Source organism: Aquarana catesbeiana, linkage group LG09, assembly GCF_042186555.1.
Source record: "Aquarana catesbeiana isolate 2022-GZ linkage group LG09, ASM4218655v1, whole genome shotgun sequence".
NCBI lineage: Eukaryota > Metazoa > Chordata > Amphibia > Anura > Ranidae > Aquarana > Aquarana catesbeiana.
In genome coordinates this window covers 79,488,211-79,506,428 of record NC_133332.1, presented here as the reverse complement: position 1 = coordinate 79,506,428, position 18,218 = coordinate 79,488,211, and the positions used below count along the sequence as shown (strand labels likewise).

General features: G+C 43.4%; 1 protein-coding gene across 2 annotated transcripts in view; it reads right to left on the bottom strand.

The window, feature by feature from the left end:
• The window catches only part of VARS2 (valyl-tRNA synthetase 2, mitochondrial), an 86,564-nt gene that overhangs the window by 41,978 nt on the left and 26,368 nt on the right, over nucleotides 1-18,218 (bottom strand). For both annotated transcript variants that reach the window (XM_073598865.1, XM_073598866.1), the window contains exons 9-18: nucleotides 16,847-16,966; nucleotides 15,142-15,250; nucleotides 14,958-15,046; nucleotides 13,638-13,728; nucleotides 13,051-13,178; nucleotides 11,703-11,806; nucleotides 7,163-7,244; nucleotides 5,041-5,117; nucleotides 654-729; nucleotides 410-521 (exon numbers count right to left, since the gene is read on the bottom strand). In XM_073598865.1, coding sequence (XP_073454966.1) covers nucleotides 410-521; nucleotides 654-729; nucleotides 5,041-5,117; nucleotides 7,163-7,244; nucleotides 11,703-11,806; nucleotides 13,051-13,178; nucleotides 13,638-13,728; nucleotides 14,958-15,046; nucleotides 15,142-15,250; nucleotides 16,847-16,966 — 988 coding nt within the window. The remainder of the gene's footprint in view (nucleotides 1-409; nucleotides 522-653; nucleotides 730-5,040; nucleotides 5,118-7,162; nucleotides 7,245-11,702; nucleotides 11,807-13,050; nucleotides 13,179-13,637; nucleotides 13,729-14,957; nucleotides 15,047-15,141; nucleotides 15,251-16,846; nucleotides 16,967-18,218) is intronic.

Below are 18,218 nucleotides of genomic sequence, written 5' to 3'. Positions count from 1 at the left end.
TACAGTATCTCTTGGTAAGCCTTATTATAGGCTTACCCGTAGGTACAATTAAAAGGGAAGACTTTACTTCCTCTTTAACAACTTTTGTTATGACAGACAGTGTGCACGTCTATTTTACAACTGATAATGACAATCAGCCAGCACAGTACAGGCAGGGTTAATTATGGTAAACATAACTCCCTGGCCCCTTCCTAACATTACATAAAAGGAGAAAGCTAGGTAGGATTTATCAATAAGTTATGCTAAGTGAATGTGTACCAAAATATAAAGTGGGTGTTATCCCAACTTGGATGCACAAGTGGAAATACACTTACAGGGATGGAAGATACTACACAGATCATTGGATGCTGAAAGGTCAAGCATCCATAAAATTGTACAAGTGTTCAGAGACAGTAAACTCGCTCCTGACCTCTCTTCACGATGAGCTCACGCTCTGCCTTTCCCAAGGACTTGGCAGCTTTTTTCCTGGCCTCCTCCTCAGTGTGAGCGGCTACCCAGAATCCTTCATTCTCACTAGTGATCTAGGCAGAGCAAGTTGGACAAGTTAGACATGAAATTCTAAGACAGTGTCAGTGTCTATTTCCATAGGGTACAGAGAAGTGCAATACACTTGGAAAACCAGATCAATTTGCCTTCATTTGAAATGCATTTACCTGCATCTCCGGAAGAGTCACAAGATAAGCAGGAATCTGATGTCCCCACCATAGCTGCCGAGACACGCACCAGTCACTTAAAAATGGGAGAAAAAAAAAATCACTTTTCAAAGTTTATCTAAACCCCTGGAAAAAATGCAATAAATTAATAAATTACAGTTTACCAGACCTGGAATGGGGCAGCTACATTAGCTTTCTTTTTTTTCAGGCTTTCTATGCTTTATTTTCACCTGGTGATCCTGCCAATGACACACTTCTGTCCTAGGGTGACAACACTCATTTACTGTACTGTAGCTATGGAGGAGCAGTGTTGTCATCCTAAGGCAGGATGCATGTTAGGACTACAGAACAATTCCTGCTCTCCTCCTCTCCAGTTCACTGAATTCCTGGCAGATCAACAAGTATTTTTTCCTTGCTTGCAGTGTTTTTAAAAAGACAAAACATGGGGAAACGTGCATGCTTTGGAGGGGCGTACTGATTTTTTTTGCACAGATATTTTTTTTTTTAAAACAAAAATGCAACATCTTATCCTGGTGGTTCAAATCTTGGCCGGCTAAGCAGGAACCAGCCTTGATTCGAACCATGTATGGGCAGGCTGAATGTACCAAGTTGATCTGCAGATCAACCTGGGTACAACAAGCCTATCGGATTTTATTTGCGATTATTGCTAGTGACTATTATAGCTGCTAGCAATAATCACTGTCTTCTCCCAGCAGGGACGGCTTCCAGTGCCGGGAGAAGACAATGGCTTGGCAGGGGGGGCACCTCCATCAACATGGACTGTGTTGATGAGGAAATCAAGCGAAGTTCCTTTAGCTCCTCCCTTGATCTTAAAGCGGAGTTACACCCAAAAGTGGAACGTCCGCTAATTCCCCCCCCCCCCCCCCCCGGTGCCACATTTGGCACCTTTCAGGGGGGAAGCGGGGACACACTTCTGGGAGACCAGGCCATGGTGCATTATGTCAGCAGCTCGGCCCCCTTCTCCTCCCTCCTCCGCCGCCGGGCAGTAGGAGAGCTCAGCGGTGCCTCGCGCATGCGCAGTAGGGGCCCAGCGTGACGTCGTAATGCTTCACTATCGGGTTCCCTTACCGGCAATGGTGGCAGTAGCACCTGACAGCCAATGGAATCATCAGCTGCAGTGTCGACATCGCTGGACTCCAGGACAGGTAAGTGAACTATTATCAAAAGTCAGCAGCTGCAGTATGTGTAGCTGCTGGCTTTTAATTTTTTCAGGGGTGGGGGGACCTCCGCTTTAAGCCTGGTGCACACTAGGCGTTTGTTTTTTGTTCAACCCAGCAGGCTGAACGAAAAAAAAAAAAAAAACTGAAGAGCTCGGGAGGAGCCGCTGTACTAACAATCCGATGTTAGTACAGTGATCTCTCCTGCTAAGCCATTGTGTCCTGACAGGCGGACGGCCCCCTGCCAGAACAGACACTGACAGCACTGATTGGGTGCCGATCGGCAGACCTTTTTCGGTCCTGTTCCGAAGGGCCGGCTTCTCTTGACCTGTCTGTTGTACACACGGACCAAATGTCAGCTGGTTTCTATTGAACAGGTCAATGCTGCCCGACATCCAACACAAGTACTAGGCTTTACAGAGCAGACACTACAACTACCAGTTTAATTACAGCTTTAATCTTATGTATTGCAATCAAGTAAAATCAAAAAAGTCTTGACAGGTGGAAGCCAGTCTGTGAGGAGTGTGCATTCCTAGGCAGGCTGGATTTGTATATAGACCATCCTGGGTAATGCTGAACCTTCATGATTGTAAGAACTAAAATCCAATAAATAAAGGGGTGGGCCAGGAACAGTCAGGCTGAGGAGTAAAGTGCTAGATAATGCTTGATGTCCTCCAGACAGGAAATGAGGTGGGCTCTGCTGCAGCTTCTAAATTGTGAGAAGTTCACAGTGTGCAATGAAAGCAGAGTAAGTTCAGCTTTAAGGTAAGTAGAATTATTTTTTTTTAATGGGTGTGGGGATGGGTCTTTATTAAAAAAAATTAAACACGTCTCCTGCTGCTATCAATCTGTCCAATGAGGAGACAGCGTCAGGAGACGCTGCGCTCGTGCACATCGCTGGATCGGGTTTCAGTAAGAAAAAAGGGGGGGGGTCTGGGGGAGCTGCCGCACAGAAGGTATTTCATAGAATGTACAGAATGTATAGAATGTATAGAATGTATAGAATGTATAGAATGCATAGAATGTATAGAATGCATTAAGGTGAAAACCCTTAAGGCTTTGCGACCACTAACTACTCTTTGATGGCTTATACAATACAATGTTACATTAACAGCTTAAAGCTAAACTCCAAGCAAGTATAAGGAGAACAAACCAAACCTATCCAGTCACATATTCCTTTAAATATCCTGAAATCATTTTATATTACAGCCAGTGTCATTACCCTAAATTTTATATATGCAGAACTTCACCAGCCCATCACTTACATCAAGGCTAAGGGCACATGAGGAGTGCCGAGACAAGGTGCAGTGATATTTACAGGAAGCTATGTACAGCATCCTATCGGACCCTTCAACCAGCCATTATCTGCCTGCATTGCATAGAGATGTACAGTGACCTAGTGATGACATCATTGGATCTAAAACAAGGTGTGTAATGAAAATGGGTCGACTTTATTTAAAAATGTCATTAGCATGTTGATGAGGGGGAAGAAGGCAAAATAGAAGTAGATTACTTTAGGAAGACTGATGATGGTCTTCTAGCATTCCGTGCAGCAGTACTGTGAGCCCAGAACTGCGTGATTCCTGGGGAGGGTCCATAACAGCCTGAGCTCACAGATCACAGAAAGCAGGCTCGGGGATGATGGCCATCATAAAAGTCGAAAGTAAAGCACCACTGCATTTTTTGCGAGGCACAGAATTAAAAGTGTTTGTAAAGACTGAAATTTTTTTTTACCTTAGTGCATTCTCTGCATTAAAGCGGTTAATATAAAAAGCCTTTTGTGTGTAGCAGCCCCCCTAATACTTACCTGAGCCCCGTCTCTATCCAGCGATGTTGTGCAAAAGACTTGGCTATCCGGGACTCTCCCTCCTCATTGGCTGAGACAGCAGTGAATCGCCATTGGCTTCCACTGCTGTCAATCAAATTCAGTGAGCCAACGAGGAGAGGGGGAGGGGCTGAGCCGTGGCTCGGTGTCTGAATGGACACACAGAGCAGCGGCTTGGGTGCGCCCATAGCAAGCTGCTTACTGTGGGGGCACTCTACAGGAGGGAGGGGCCAGGAGTGGCCAGGACCAAAGTGGCACCTGAGAAGAGGAGGATCTGGGCTACTCTGTGCAAAACCATTTCACAGATCAGGTAAGTATAACATGTTAACAAAAAAACACAGACTTTAGTATCAAAGTAGTAGTAAAAAAAAAAAAAACCCTTGCCCCCCCCCACCCCCAACTACTTACCTGAGTCCAATTTAGATCCAGTGGTGTTGCTCTCTCCCTCATCACTGAACTCAAGCTATTGGCTCCTGCTGCTGTCAATAAAATCCAGTAATGATGGAGCGGAGGACGGGGCCAAGCCACTCTGCTTGTGTCACACAGTACGGCTTGGGATTAAGCCCGCATGAATGCTCCAATAGCAAGTGGCTTGCTATGAGGGTACTTGGAAGGCAGGAGAAGCCAGGAGTGCCGGCGTGGGACCCCAAAAGAAGAGTATTAGTGCTGGTCTGAGAAAAACCACTGCACAGAGCAGGTAAGTATAACATGTTTGTTATTTTTAAAAAATAAAAAAGGAACCTTTACAATCACTTTAACCCAAGTATGGCTGCAAAATGTTAAAGGTTTTTCTTTAAATGTGCGGGGCTATTTAACATAGCGAGTTCTGCTGTAAAGGATAAGGTCACCTTTGGGAAAATGTTTTTAGGGTGGAACATGTAAAATGTTCCCAATGCTGCAGCTGCTGACCGAATCTCCACCCCATGACAGCAGTATGGGGAGTAGTTCCCCATACTAGCGGTCACTATTTAAAATCAGCTCTGTGTGTGAATGAACTACAAGCCCCGACATGCTTTGTGGTTGTTGGCCTGTACATTAGTTCTCAATGAACTACCACGGCACTGTGGTAGTTGATTCTTCCTGTCAGATTGTATCTGCTTGCCCATATGGGATATACAGATACACAGATACACTGACAGATCTGCAAGAGACCTGCATGGCACCAGTGATCTGCTGATCGCTGGTGCAATGCTTTATAGGCTCCAAAAAATAAAATGCTAATTGTTTTACCTGCAAAAAAATGTGCATTTATTATTATTTTTTTTTTTTTTTAAAGTGAACTTATCCTTTAAGAATGAAAATTGCAATGCAAAAAAAAAAAGGAACCTTCCCAACAGTAAAATGATTTTAAACTGAGAAAACATGTGAAACACTCAATTTCCACCTGATATTTGAGAGCCAATTCGTCCAGTTCTTCTGGTGATAAGATGGAATGATCTGTAACTGTCCTGAGTCAACAGCCTAGAAAAAATAAAGAACAGACAGAACACACACATGAGAAACAACATACACAGAGATCCACACAGTACAATCACATCAGTTAAAGTGATTGTAAAGTCTAGAATTTCTCTATATTAAAATAATAAACATGTTATACTTACCTGCTCTGTGCAGCGGTTTTGCATAGAGCAACCCGGATCCTCCTCTTCTGGGGTCCCCCGCTGGAGCTTCAGGCTTCTCCTCTTCTCTGTGTGGCACCACAGCAAGCCACTTGCTATGGACACCTGTGGGCTCGCTCCACAGACACACACAGCGTGGTGCGGCCCCACCTCCTGATCCCTCCTCACAGCATTTGATTGACTGCAACAGGAGCCAATGACTCCTACTGCTACCTGAGTCCCTGTAAGAAAAGGAAGAGAGGAGAGAAAAGACTGCAGCCGGGCACAGCGCTGGATCACTTATGCCACGTACACACGACCGGACTTTACAGCATACTTGGTCTGGCGCACCTGAGTCCGTCGGACAATACGATCGTGTGTGGGCTCCAGCGGACTTTTTTTTCTCAAAAGTTTGACGGACCTAGAAATGAAACATGTTTCAAATCTGTCCGACGGACTCGAGTCCGGTCGAAAAGTCCACTCGTCTGTATGCTAGTCCGACGGACAAAAACTGACGCTAGGGCAGCTATTGGGTACTGGCTATCAACTTCTTTGTTTTAGTCCGGTTTACGTCATCACGTACGAATCCGTCGGACTTTGGTTGATCGTGTGTAGGCAAGTCCGTTCATTCGGAAAGTCCGTCATAAAGTCAGTCGAAAAGTCCGCAGGACAAAGTCTGCCATAAAGTCCGCTCATGTGTACGCGGCATTACAGGCTCAGGTAAGTTTTTAGACAGATGGGGAAGGGAAATAGTTAGTGGGGTGATTTTTACCTTAATGCAGGGAATGCATTAAAATGGAACTCTACCCCATAACAATTTGAGAGAAAATAATGTTCTTTAGCAAGGAACATACATTCCACATTAAAGTGGTTGTAAACCCACTTTGAAAAAAAAAAAAAAAAACTAACACCTGCAAGACAAAGGCATAATGAGCTCGTATGCACAGCATACGAGCTCATTATGCAATACTCACCTGAGATCGAAGCCCTTGCAGCGGTACCCGTACACAGCACCGGCCAGCAACATTTCTCCCTGGAGTTACTTCCGGGTATCGCGGCTCTGGCGCTGCAATGTCACTCCCATGTGCGCGGGAGCCACCGGTAACGGCACACTCACTGAAGCAAATGGCACCTACGTGCCATTGCTTCAGTGCGCATATGCCAATGACGTCGGCACATGCAGATACAGGGGATATCTCCTAAACCGTGATGGTTTAGGAGATATCCTGGGTGGCTACAGGTAAGCCTTATTATAGCCTTACCTGTAGCAAAAAGTGGATTGTAAGGGTTTACAACCACTTTAATAATTATTCTACCAAAATGAGTGTGTGCTGTAAATTGTCTCCAGCAAGAAGAAACAGAAGCAATGCTGGAGGCTGCCATTTTGCTGAAGCCCAAAGCCCCTGAACAGCAGTAAATCATAAAGCGAAACTAAACCCATCAATTTAAAGGTTTAAAATAACAGTTACATTCCTGTAATGCCGGGATTGATAACTGTCACATTTGCTTGTGTCTACAACCAAACTGTCAAACCATCAAATGGCTGGTGTCATAACTGATCACATGTGCAGCACCATGGTCGTTGCAGTTTAAACAGAAGCAGCTTCATTGGCTGTAAAGGATAGGAGGGTTTAATTGCGCTTTAAGGCTGTCAATCAATCAGCCTCTCCAAAACTCAGCAGTGCCCAAATATGTCTAAAATGGGAGAGCAACTGAGTATGTGCAGAGCAGGGTGAAACAGTGTATTACTGGATTTTCAAGTGTATGGACTGTAATTTGTAATGTTTTACATAACTATACATGCAAAACAGGCCAACCTGAAGGGATCTAGCAGGACTTAATTTTCTGAAGTTCCACTTTAAGGTACAAAAACACAGAGCCTTTAGAACCTACTCTAACCTGACTCACCTTTAGAGCCGATTGTGCCATCTTCTCACAGTTCACAAACCACTGGTTCTTCAACAAATGTTCAATCACATCACCAGACCGGCTGCCAAATACAGGAAAAGTGGCAGAGAAAGAATGACAAACCATCAGGCAGATATAAAAAAAAAAAAAAAAAAAAAGATAAAAGATCCAACTGAAAAGATATATATAGGCGGAACTTCAAAACTCCCTCTAAAACCATAAAATCGCAAAAAGTGTATATTGATTGGTTTGCGCAAAAGTTATAGCGTCTACAAAATAGAGGCTACTAGTTTTATGGCATTTTTATCATTGTTTTTTTTTTTATTAGTAATGGTGGTGATCTGCGATTTTTATCGGGACTGCGACATTATGGCGGACACATCGGACACTTTTGACACTTTTTTGGAACCATTGTCATTTATACTGCGATCTGTGCTATAAAAATGCACTGATTACTGTGTAAATGACACGGTCAGGGAAGGGGGTTAACCACTGGGGGCGATGAAGGGGTTAGGTGTGTCCTAGGGAGTGATTCTAACTGGGGGGGGGGCTACACCTCACATGACAGCGATCACTGCTCTCTATGACAGGGAGCAGTGATCTCTGTCATGACACTAGGCAGAACGGGGAAATGCCTTGTTTACATAGGCACTTCCCCGCTCTGAGGCTCCGTGACACGATCGCCAGGAGACCGGCGGACACAGAGTCTGCTGGTCCTGCGGGCACAGTCACTCTGTACGCAGCGGGCGTGCGCCTGCTATTCCTGCCTCTTAAAGGGGACGTACAGGTACACCCATTTGTCCAAAGCTGCCATTGTGCCGACGTATATTGGCGTGCAGCGGTCGGCAAGTGGTTAAAGTGGTATTAAATACAAAAGCCAACATTTACGATATTGCAGCTTATCAAGTCTTAGATGTGCTGGCGCATTAATCTTTTTTTTTAGAATTTTCTTTCTTCTATCTTAATCTGGTGATCCAGCCAGTAAGTCTGTTTTTTAAAAAGAACAAGCTCTCCAGCAGAATGTAACAGTTACAGGGATGAAGCAAACCATTTACCACTAGCAGGGGTGTTACAATGATCAGCATTTATGTAAAAACCTTTATCCCAAAAGGAAAAAAAAAAAGGTTTGCTGTAACTACTTATAACGTGTAAGCTGGAGTTTGGCTTCAGTTTGTTAGTGTATCTAAATCTGTTAGTACAACACTCCCCTCCTCCCAGACTGGAAATGCTGCTGTCCAAATGTGTCTCCTGTGCTCCTTCAGGCACAGTGGGGGGCACCCTAATATAGGAGGTGCATTACTGGCCAGATCACTAGGTGAAAACAGAGGGGGGGGGGGCCTAAAAAAAAAAAAAAAAGAAAACAAATGCAGCCACCACATCTAATGATTGGTAAACTGCAATATAATTAATTTTTGGTCTTTGGTTTAATATTGCTTTAATATTGTAAAAAAGGGTCAGTTAGCAGAATTTATAGTGTTTTTACACTTTAAGGACTTTTCATGCATACATACACACATAACATAACACATGAAATAAACCGATCAGATAAGTGGCTGAAGTGGGACTCTCCGTAGGTCATGGACATACAGAGGCATTAATCGCAGGATATTATTTTGGAGTTTTATGATTCTGTGAAGTTTCATTCAAGGAATAGAAAGATCATTAAGGGATAGTACTGTATACATAATTGGCCAAATATCCCCTCCACCACATAGTAGGTCAATGAAGCTGCTGCATACTTCAATTCTCGTGCTGATCTGCTGATGTATGAGCAAATGGTTAAGCCTAGTACACACGATGACATTATCGCGCGAATGATCGTCTGTTTTTTTTTTTTTTTTGCATGCTATTAGTCTAATATCAAAAACAAATAGATTACTAAAGTACGAAAACTCTCATACAACAGAAAAAAAATTTTTATAAGGGATGTAATGTATTTGTATTGTATTTTTGGACGAAAACTGTACCGATTAAGCGAAAATCGTACGATTTGGAATCTTATGAGAAAAATTTTCGTGTTTGTCCCTTCGGAAAATTTCAGACAAAAGCTGGGTACGAACGATCAGATTATCATACGATCGATTCGAAAGCGGTCTTTTTTATATGATATTCTGATCGTCTGTACAGGGCTTTGGGGGACTCTCATCTATCAAGCATTACAAGGAGGTGCAGGAGATGTGGCCACAGCTGAGTGCTGACAACAGGTGTGTTGTGTCTCAGCATAGCGTCCGGTTGTCAGAATGTCGGTGTGTATGATGGAAATGCTACCACAATCAATCAGCATTGTCAGGAAGAGGCATGTGGTGGCAGGATCAACAAGACTTTCTAAGCATGCATCACCCACCCAGTAAAAATTAAACAAAGAGGATTTTTTTAAGGCAATTCAGTTTTTGGGTTTACAAACATCTTTTTGCATGAAGCAGTTACAAACTCAATAGCTGAATCTGCACACTGAAAAACTGCAAAATTTGCTGTGGTCCTTTATGGGGCAAGGGTGGACTTTTGTGACCTTTTACACAGATTGGATTGTAGGTTGATGTGCAAACAAGACTGTCCATTGGAGAAGGTGCTGGCCTGGAAGAGTGTAGCAACCAAAAATGTGTCAGCATTCTTTTCAGGTTAACCACTTAAGGATCGGAAGATTTTCCCCCTTAATGACCAGGCCATTTTTTTGCGATACGGAACTGCATCGCTTTAACTGACAACTGCGCGGTCGTGCGACATTGTACCTAAACAAGATTGACGTCCTTTTTTCCCACAAATAGAGCTTTCTTTTGGTGGTATTTGATCACCTTTGTGATTTTTATTTTTTGTACTATAAACAAAAAAAGGACTGACAATTTTGAAAAAAAAATTTTTTACATTTTGCTATAATAAATATCCCCAAAAATTTTTTAAAAACAAAATTTCTTCATCAGTAGAGGCCAATATGTATTCTTCTACATTTTTTTTTTCCAAAAAATATTGCAATAAGTGTATATTGAGTGGTTTGCGCTGGTTATAGCGTCTACAAAATAGGGAGTTTATGGCATTTTTATTCTTTTTTTACTAGTAATGGCAGTGATCATCAATTTTTAGCGGGACTGTGACATTGCGGCAGACAAATCAGACACTTTTGACACTTTTTTGGGACCACTGACATTTATACAGCGATCAGTGCTATAAAAATTGATTACTGTATAAATGACACTGGCAGGGAAGGGGTTAACACTAGTGGTGGTCAAGGGGTTAAATGTGTTACCTGGGTGGTGTTTCTAACTGTGGGGGGAGGGGACTGACTGGAGGAGGAGACAGATCACTGTTCCTGGTCACTAGGAACAGACGATCACTCTACTCCCCTGTCAGAACGTGGATCTGTTTGTTTACATTGACAGATCCCCGTTCTGGCTCTCTAGGAGCGATCGCGGGTGGCCGGCCACGTGCATCGCTTTCCCTGCCATGCAGCAGGCGTGCGCCTGCTGTAGCTCCTAAAAAAGCCGACGTACAGCTAAAGTGATTTGTGGGAACGAGCTGACCCACCGCAGTAGAATGACGGCAGCTGGTCGGCAAGTGGTTAATGTCACACTGCCACAAGTGGGAATTTGCAAGCTAAAGGATTGCTAAAAAGGCAGGGAGAACCCTTATCTGCTTTCTTTGTGCCACTCCCACATAGTCTTTTATCACAGAGGCATCACTCCCTCACTGCTGACTCTTCAAAATGTAAGTTGTCAGCAAGAAAGCGATGCTTTGCTTGTCCAGTGGGCGAGAGAGAGACACCTGTAAGTAGGTGAGTGTTCCACTGCCCACATGTGTTTCTGCCACTGGAGAGTTCTCACCAGCAACAGGATTTCTAAACTGTCACTAGTGTGACGATAGCCTAACACTGCTGTCCCCACTGTCACCTGATGTTCTGGTAACAACTCTAACATTTAGAATTTCCTATCACATTCTCTGGGTCGGTTCCCACCATGCCCGCACACGAATGGCAAAGGAACATGCTGTGTGTTCCTGTGCGATTCACATGCAATCCTGTGCAGTGCAATTTCAGCCTATTCATTTTGAATGGGATAAAACTGCACCACACCACGCTAAAAGCAATGCATGCACTACTTTTTAAAACGCACTGCACCCGGATCGCATGGTACAAAAGTACCAGGTAATCCGTTGTAGCCAAACGTCCTGCATCTGGGGTGTTGTTAACTTTGTATTGAAACCCACTGCAGATCACAAATGGAGTGCGTTTTGGATGCGGTTCCTATGCGATTCATGTGCGGGCATGGTGTGAACTGATCCTCAGTGACAATGTTCACCAGGAAAAAAAAAGCGGTTGAATCTTCCTAGTGGGAACACAGGAACCAATTAAAACTTGACAGGGGTTCCAACCCTTTTTTAATCTACTTAAAACTAAAAGCACTGTAACTCTTGAAATGTAATATCATTATTAGACAACCTACATCGTATTCTAGTATATAAAAAATGAAACACTGCCGTTCGCACCACAGGGTTAAATGTTTTCATCTACACCAGTCCCAGAAGAGGAGTAGAGTAGGGATACACCTACCTGCAGACAGGAAGAACCATGGAGTGTTCGCTCTCCCCTCTATATAGCTTCTTTTCTTTTAGTCCAGCCACAACCTTCTCTCGGGCATCAAATCTTTTCACACCCTGACAGACAAAACACATTGATGATGATGATGCAAGGATCTCCGTAATCTAAAACTGGCCATACATGTTACAGTTAGGCCTCTTTCACATGAACGATCCGTTCAGGTCCGCCTGTCAGTTTTTTAGGCAGACCTGAATGGATGCTCCATAGACCTCTATGGAGCGTCGGATGCCAGTGGTGACATGTCTGCTGACATCCGACCTGCTCCGATCCGAAAAAGCGTAAAAGGAGGAAAAACCTACTTTTCCATCCATTTTCGGATCGGGTGACGACGGACTTTACAGTCCGTCATCATCCGATCCCCCATAGGGGAGAGCGGCACTCTGACAGGTCCGTCACTGCACAGTGTGCAGAGACAGACCTGTCATCTGCCTGCACAGCGGGGATCGACGGAGCGATCCCCGCTGAGCAAGCGGATGTTCACGGGGAGGATCATCACGGATCCGTCCCGTGTGAAAGGACCCTTAGAATGTACAATCTCAACTAGATTTGCTAATTAGTATGTATATATGTAGTATGCAATAACACAGTGGTCATCAACCCTGTCCTCAGGGCCCACTAACAGGCCAGGCTTTATGTATTACCTTGGGGAGATGCAGACTAGAATACTGCAATCACTGAGCAGCAAATGATATCACCTGTGATGTAGTTCAGTTATCTTGCAAACCTGGCCTGTAATGGCCCATACACATGATCTGAAAATCGTACAAGAGATCGTACGACCTTTTTTGCTTAATAGTCGCAAGTAAAAATTGAATAGGTAAATAAAGTCACGAAAATTCTCGTACGACAGAAAAAAAATAAATCGGAAGTGATGTCATGTGTTGTAATGTATTTGTATTGTATTTTCGGACCAAACTATACTGACTAAACGAAAATCGTACGATCTGGAATCGTACGAGGAAAATTTTCGTGTATGTCTGATTGAATAACATCGGATGGACTGTCGTGAACGGCTGTCGAAAGTAGTGTACACACGATCCGAAAATCGTACGATTCTTCCTCGGACAACAGTTTTCGTACGATATTCGGATCGTGTGTACGGGCCATTAGTGGGCCCTGAGGACAGGGTCGATGACCACTGCAATAGCATGTCTGGCTGGATATCAATAGAATAGATCATATTACATACAGTAGATTGTACAATCAGATAGTCCTGTGTGTGGCCAGCTTGGGGCAACAAACAGCACAGGGAAACAACAATAGTGTCTCGAAACCTAAAAAGATCAAAAAAATGTTTAACCTGGATCCAGTCCCCGCTGGCTTGTGTCATTGTCCCATCTTCCCCGATCACAGAAACTAAGGGCAATGCCAGATCCTTGGCCATCTCAAAATCCACCAGGCTGTGGGCAGGGGTGATCTTTACAGCTCCTGAAATACACATCAGAATATACATCTATGCTGCTCACAAGCAAAGAGCTGCATTTTTGCTTTTGGCTGGTTCTGTCAGCTACATGAAAGAGAAAAAGAGCAGAAGTGTGAAATCACTAACATACAAATCTAGGATTGTGATAAATTGATTCTAACCAGAAATCAGCTGACTACCCAGCATTAGAGATCTGTGCAGATCACTCATTACGAGTGACAAATAGGGATAGGCTCAGGTGTGTTCAGATCGCAGTCCCGACCCACCAGGAAGCCGTCACTGCACACCGCCAATCATAGGCAGTGAGGCATTTCCTGGCCCGTAGCTGCACATACACACGCTGCCTATGATTGGCGGTGTGCAGTGAGGGCTTCCTGGCGGGATTGCTCAGGTGGGTTGGGATTACGATCCAAACATGCCTGAGCTCATCCCTAGTGACAAACACCAGGGGACCCAATACTGACCTGTGCCAAACTCAGGATTGACCAGGCTGTGGGTGACAACAGGAATTAACCGTCCAGTGAAAGGATGAAAGAGATTCTTTCCGTGGAATTTCTGTGAGGATGATAAATAAAACTATAACATCTGACACCATATGTTAACAAGAGTTAAATTAATACCAATAACATTGAAGCTCCCCTAGTTAGAAGTGTGTATGATTGCAGCTCTGAACCTGAGGTAGCCCCAAAGCTCCAAATCAGTAAAAAGTGAGCAACACAATCCTTTCTTTCACTCCCCCTAATCGGCAATGGCAGCTTCCATATTCTTATCCTGATGATTTTTCTTGAAACTTTAGCAATGTTGTCACAAACAAAACACATGATCAAGTTCAGAACAAAAATTCTATGAAAAGCACTGATCAATTAAAGTTCACCTTTGAAAAACAAAATAATAAATGTACATAATTTTGCAGGGAAAAAAAAATGTGCATTTATTATATTTATTTTTCATTGGAGCCTGCTGAGCACCGTGATCCACAGGCTCCCTGCACACGCTGCCTAGATCTCACTGATCATACCTTTCTATGGGCAGATAGTTCCTGAGCTGTAGGCAATGTGAGCTATAAGCTGATCCGCATGCTCGAAGTTCATTGATACTACAAGTCCGTTTGCCACGGTTTTGGGCGGGACTTGTATTTTTCTCATTCAGATTCCCCACGCAGCTGTGCTGTTTTCAAAATGTAACAGTGGGTGTGGGGAGAGGATCCTCCACCCGATGTCACAGAGAGGGGACTCTGGCGTCAGAAAGTGGGTGCATAAGAGCAGGTTACACCCTAAATATAGGCGTAACATGCTCCTAATAGTGAACTTACCCATTAAAGAGGACCTGAACTCTGGAAGCTGTGCCCAAAAAAGGCAGGCATGGCGCAATGGACTAGTGGCCAGCATTACCTGCATCTGCTAGCTGCTGATATATCCTCAAGTCTTACCATACCTTGTTCTGTACTATCTCTGTGTAGTGGCAGCCAGCATGTCAGAGTCCCCAAGCAGGTGAACAGTGAGCAGTACAGTAGTGACATTACCAGATCTCACGCTAAATCTCCTGAGACTAGCAGTCAGAGGCAGCACTGCTCACCGCAGATAAACAGTTATGAGGCTGTCCGCACAGGAGTGCCTAGGCACCCCCACACAACAGGAAATACGCTGATATTTTCAGGTGTAATTCCAGATAAAAAGGTAAATTTTTCAGGATATTTCCTATGCAAAATTAACATTTCTAGACGATCCCTATAACAAAGAAAAGTTTCAGATTCACTTTAACTGAATGTAAGGCAGAGAGCTGACCTGGTATCTTTTGTCATCAGGATGGACAGCTACAGCAGTGTCACCCAGCATGGTCTCCGGACGTGTGGTGGCCACTGTGATTTCGTCATCTAGGGACAGCACATTGATGAAAAAGTAAGAGGAGGCGTAATAATGCAAGTAAATAAGGAAACATAAAAGAAATAAAACATGCTGAAGATCTTACTTCCACCTTCTGTGGGATAAGCAAAGCTGAAGAGAAGCCCAAAAGGAACTTTTCTGTCATATCCCGGCACAGTAAGGTACGTTTTACCGGTCATCTGTCTGTTCTCCACCTGCAACCAAAGAACACAGAGCAAAGAGCACAATACAACTGAAATGTCTTCTACATAACAGCAAGGTGCTGTGTGCCACTAATACTACAAGATGATACCTAGTTGGCTGTATAACTAAATTGTGATACAATGCTAAGAGATATCCAGTACCCTTTTAACTTTTGTTAAGTTAAGAAGGGGAAGGGAAGGGGAGAGAAGGAAAGAGAAGGAAAGAGAAGGAAAGAGAAGGGAAGAAGAGAAGAGGAGGAGAGACGGAGAGAAAAAGAAGAGACGGAGAGAAAAAGAAGAGACGGAGAGAAAAAGAAGAGACGGAGAGAAAAAGAAGAGACGGAGAGAAAAAGAAGAGACGGAGAGAAAAAGAAGAGACGGAGAGAAGGGAAGAGACGGAGAGAAGGGAAGAGACGGAGAGAAGGGAAGAGACGGAGAGAAGGGAAGAGACGGAGAGAAGGGAAGAGACGGAGAGAAGGGAAGAGAAGGAGAGAAGGGAAGAGAAGGAGAGAAGGGAAGAGACGGAGAGAAGGGAAGAGACGGAGAGAAGGGAAGAGACGGAGAGAAGGGAAGAGACGGAGAGAAGGGAAGAGACGGAGAGAAGGGAAGAGAAGGAGAGAAGGGAAGAGACGGAGAGAAGGGAAGAGACGGAGAGAAGGGAAGAGAAGAAGGAGAGAAGGGAAGAGAAGAAGGAGAGAAGGGAAGAGAAGGGAAGAGAAGGAGAGAAGGGAAGAGAAGGAGAGAAGGGAAGAGAAGGAGAGAAGGGAAGAGAAGGAGAGAAGGGAAGAGCAAAGGAATAGAAAAAGAAATGCAAGAAATGAAGTGAGAGAGAAAGAAGCAAGAAAAGAAACAAGAGGATGAGCAAGTAAAAAAAAAAAAAAAGGATAGAGATAGACAGATGATAGAAAGAAGGGTGCAAGAAAAGAGAAAGAGAAAGCAGGATAGAGAGAAAAAAGGAGAGAAAATAAGGAAAAGGGATTTAATGAACAAAAGGTAGAATGCAAAAAGAAAAAAAAGGGAGAGAAAAGTGAGATTGTTGTACTCTTTTAAAAAAACTTTTTCTTGGAGTTCATTGAAGGACAGGGATCAGTAGGGACCATTAGGTACTGTACTGTGCTACCTGCAGGAGTAGGATGCTAGGTACAACCAACAGATTAAACAAGCCAGGGGTGACCCTGCTGGTTGCCAAACCCCCCCATCTGCAACACACATTCATTTAGTAGCCAGCCGTATTAGAACCCAAGACATGGAACTAGTAAAACAGGGCAGGTGCTGTGTCCTTCAATGGACTCAGAGAACAAGATTTTATGGCGAGTACAAACATGTTGTTCTATGTAATATTTCCTTACCAGTAGCTAAGCTGTTCATGTTTCATTCCTTTTACAAAATACCCCTATAGAACAGTGAGAAGTGAGTGTTGATTATTAGGGATATTGTTTAATAATGTCCAGATTATTACACGTTTAATCACACCCCCATTTTCTTACAGTGGCCCCATATCCAATGATCTCTACTGATCCGCCTTTCACTTTCAATGAACAGAATACAGATATGTTTTGCAGTATTTTACTGAAGCCAAATCATATTTCAGATTTCTAATAATCTTACCTCGATGTCAGATATAGCTGAGCGCAAGGCACAGGACCAGTTAACAAGGCGACGTCGACGAGAGACTAAACCATCCTCATAGAGATGAATGAACGCTTCAGCCACCGCCCGGGAGAAACCCTGAACAAAGGGAAAGCAAAACCACAGTGTGCTACATTCTATGGAAATCGGGCCATTCTTCACCTCTACTTTTTTTCAATGTTTTCCAACTATTTCATTTTAGGACCAATCTTATTTTAGGGCTGACAATCACTGTCATTATTTGTAAACACTAATAAAATACATTTCCTAACAATACTAAAAAATAAAAGTAAAGAGGGTTGTTATGGCCAACAACTAAAAAGAATAAATACATCACAGATGATCCCCATGTACTAATATATAGATCAGATCTTATTTTAAAATGGTCTCATGCTTTTATTATTAAAAGCAAAATCCTGTCAACAAATACACAAAAATTTGCTATTCTGTTCAGTCATTCTAGTGATCCACCTCTGTTTAGGAACTCAGCCTTGTACAGTAACTTTGTCACCATTGGGCAATGAAGCCGTAGTGTCTAAACTTCTGAAAAGTGACACGGGAAGCTGCAAAGATGAACTAGGAAAAAAGAAATGTCACCCCCCTGTACATTTGGTATGGCAGAGGTGTTTGAATCACAAGAGTAGTTAAACAGAATTACACATTTTGGCAGGTAAAACAGTCCATGTGCATGTATTTTGAATTGTGTATTTAGATGTTAGCTAAGAGGTCCACTTTAAGGGCTTGTGTGTGTGTGTGTCCATTGAGCTGTACTGATCTGCATTGATCAATGCAGGCTTAATGCAAGGGCACATAGAAAACAATTGTTTCCTATGCGTCCTGTCTTACCATACATGTTCGGTGGCCTGTGCTAGATAAAAATACAGAATGTGTGGTGGTGTGCATTGCGTAAAAATGCAGTATTTCTGCGTTTTTAAGTGTCACACTATGGGGTTGATTTACTAAAGGCAAATCCACTTTGCACTATAAGTGCACTTGGAAGTGCAGTCGCTGTAGATCCGAGGGGAAGATCTGAAATGAGGGGAAGCTCTGCTGATTTTATCATCCAATCACGTACAAGCAAAAATGCTGTTTTTTTATTTTCCTTGCATGTCCCCCTCAGATCTACAGCGACTGCACTTCCAAAGTGCAGTTATAGTACAAAGTGGATTTGCCTTTAGTAAATAACCCCCAATATGTCACAGCACTACAGAACAATGCAATGCGCTGCATGTGTATAGATCTGAATGAAATGTATTTTGTCACATTTCAATAAAGTTAAAAACAGAAAGAAAAAAAAAAAAGGCAAATTCTGCATTGTACTGCTCTTCACTCCAGCATGATGTGTTATAGG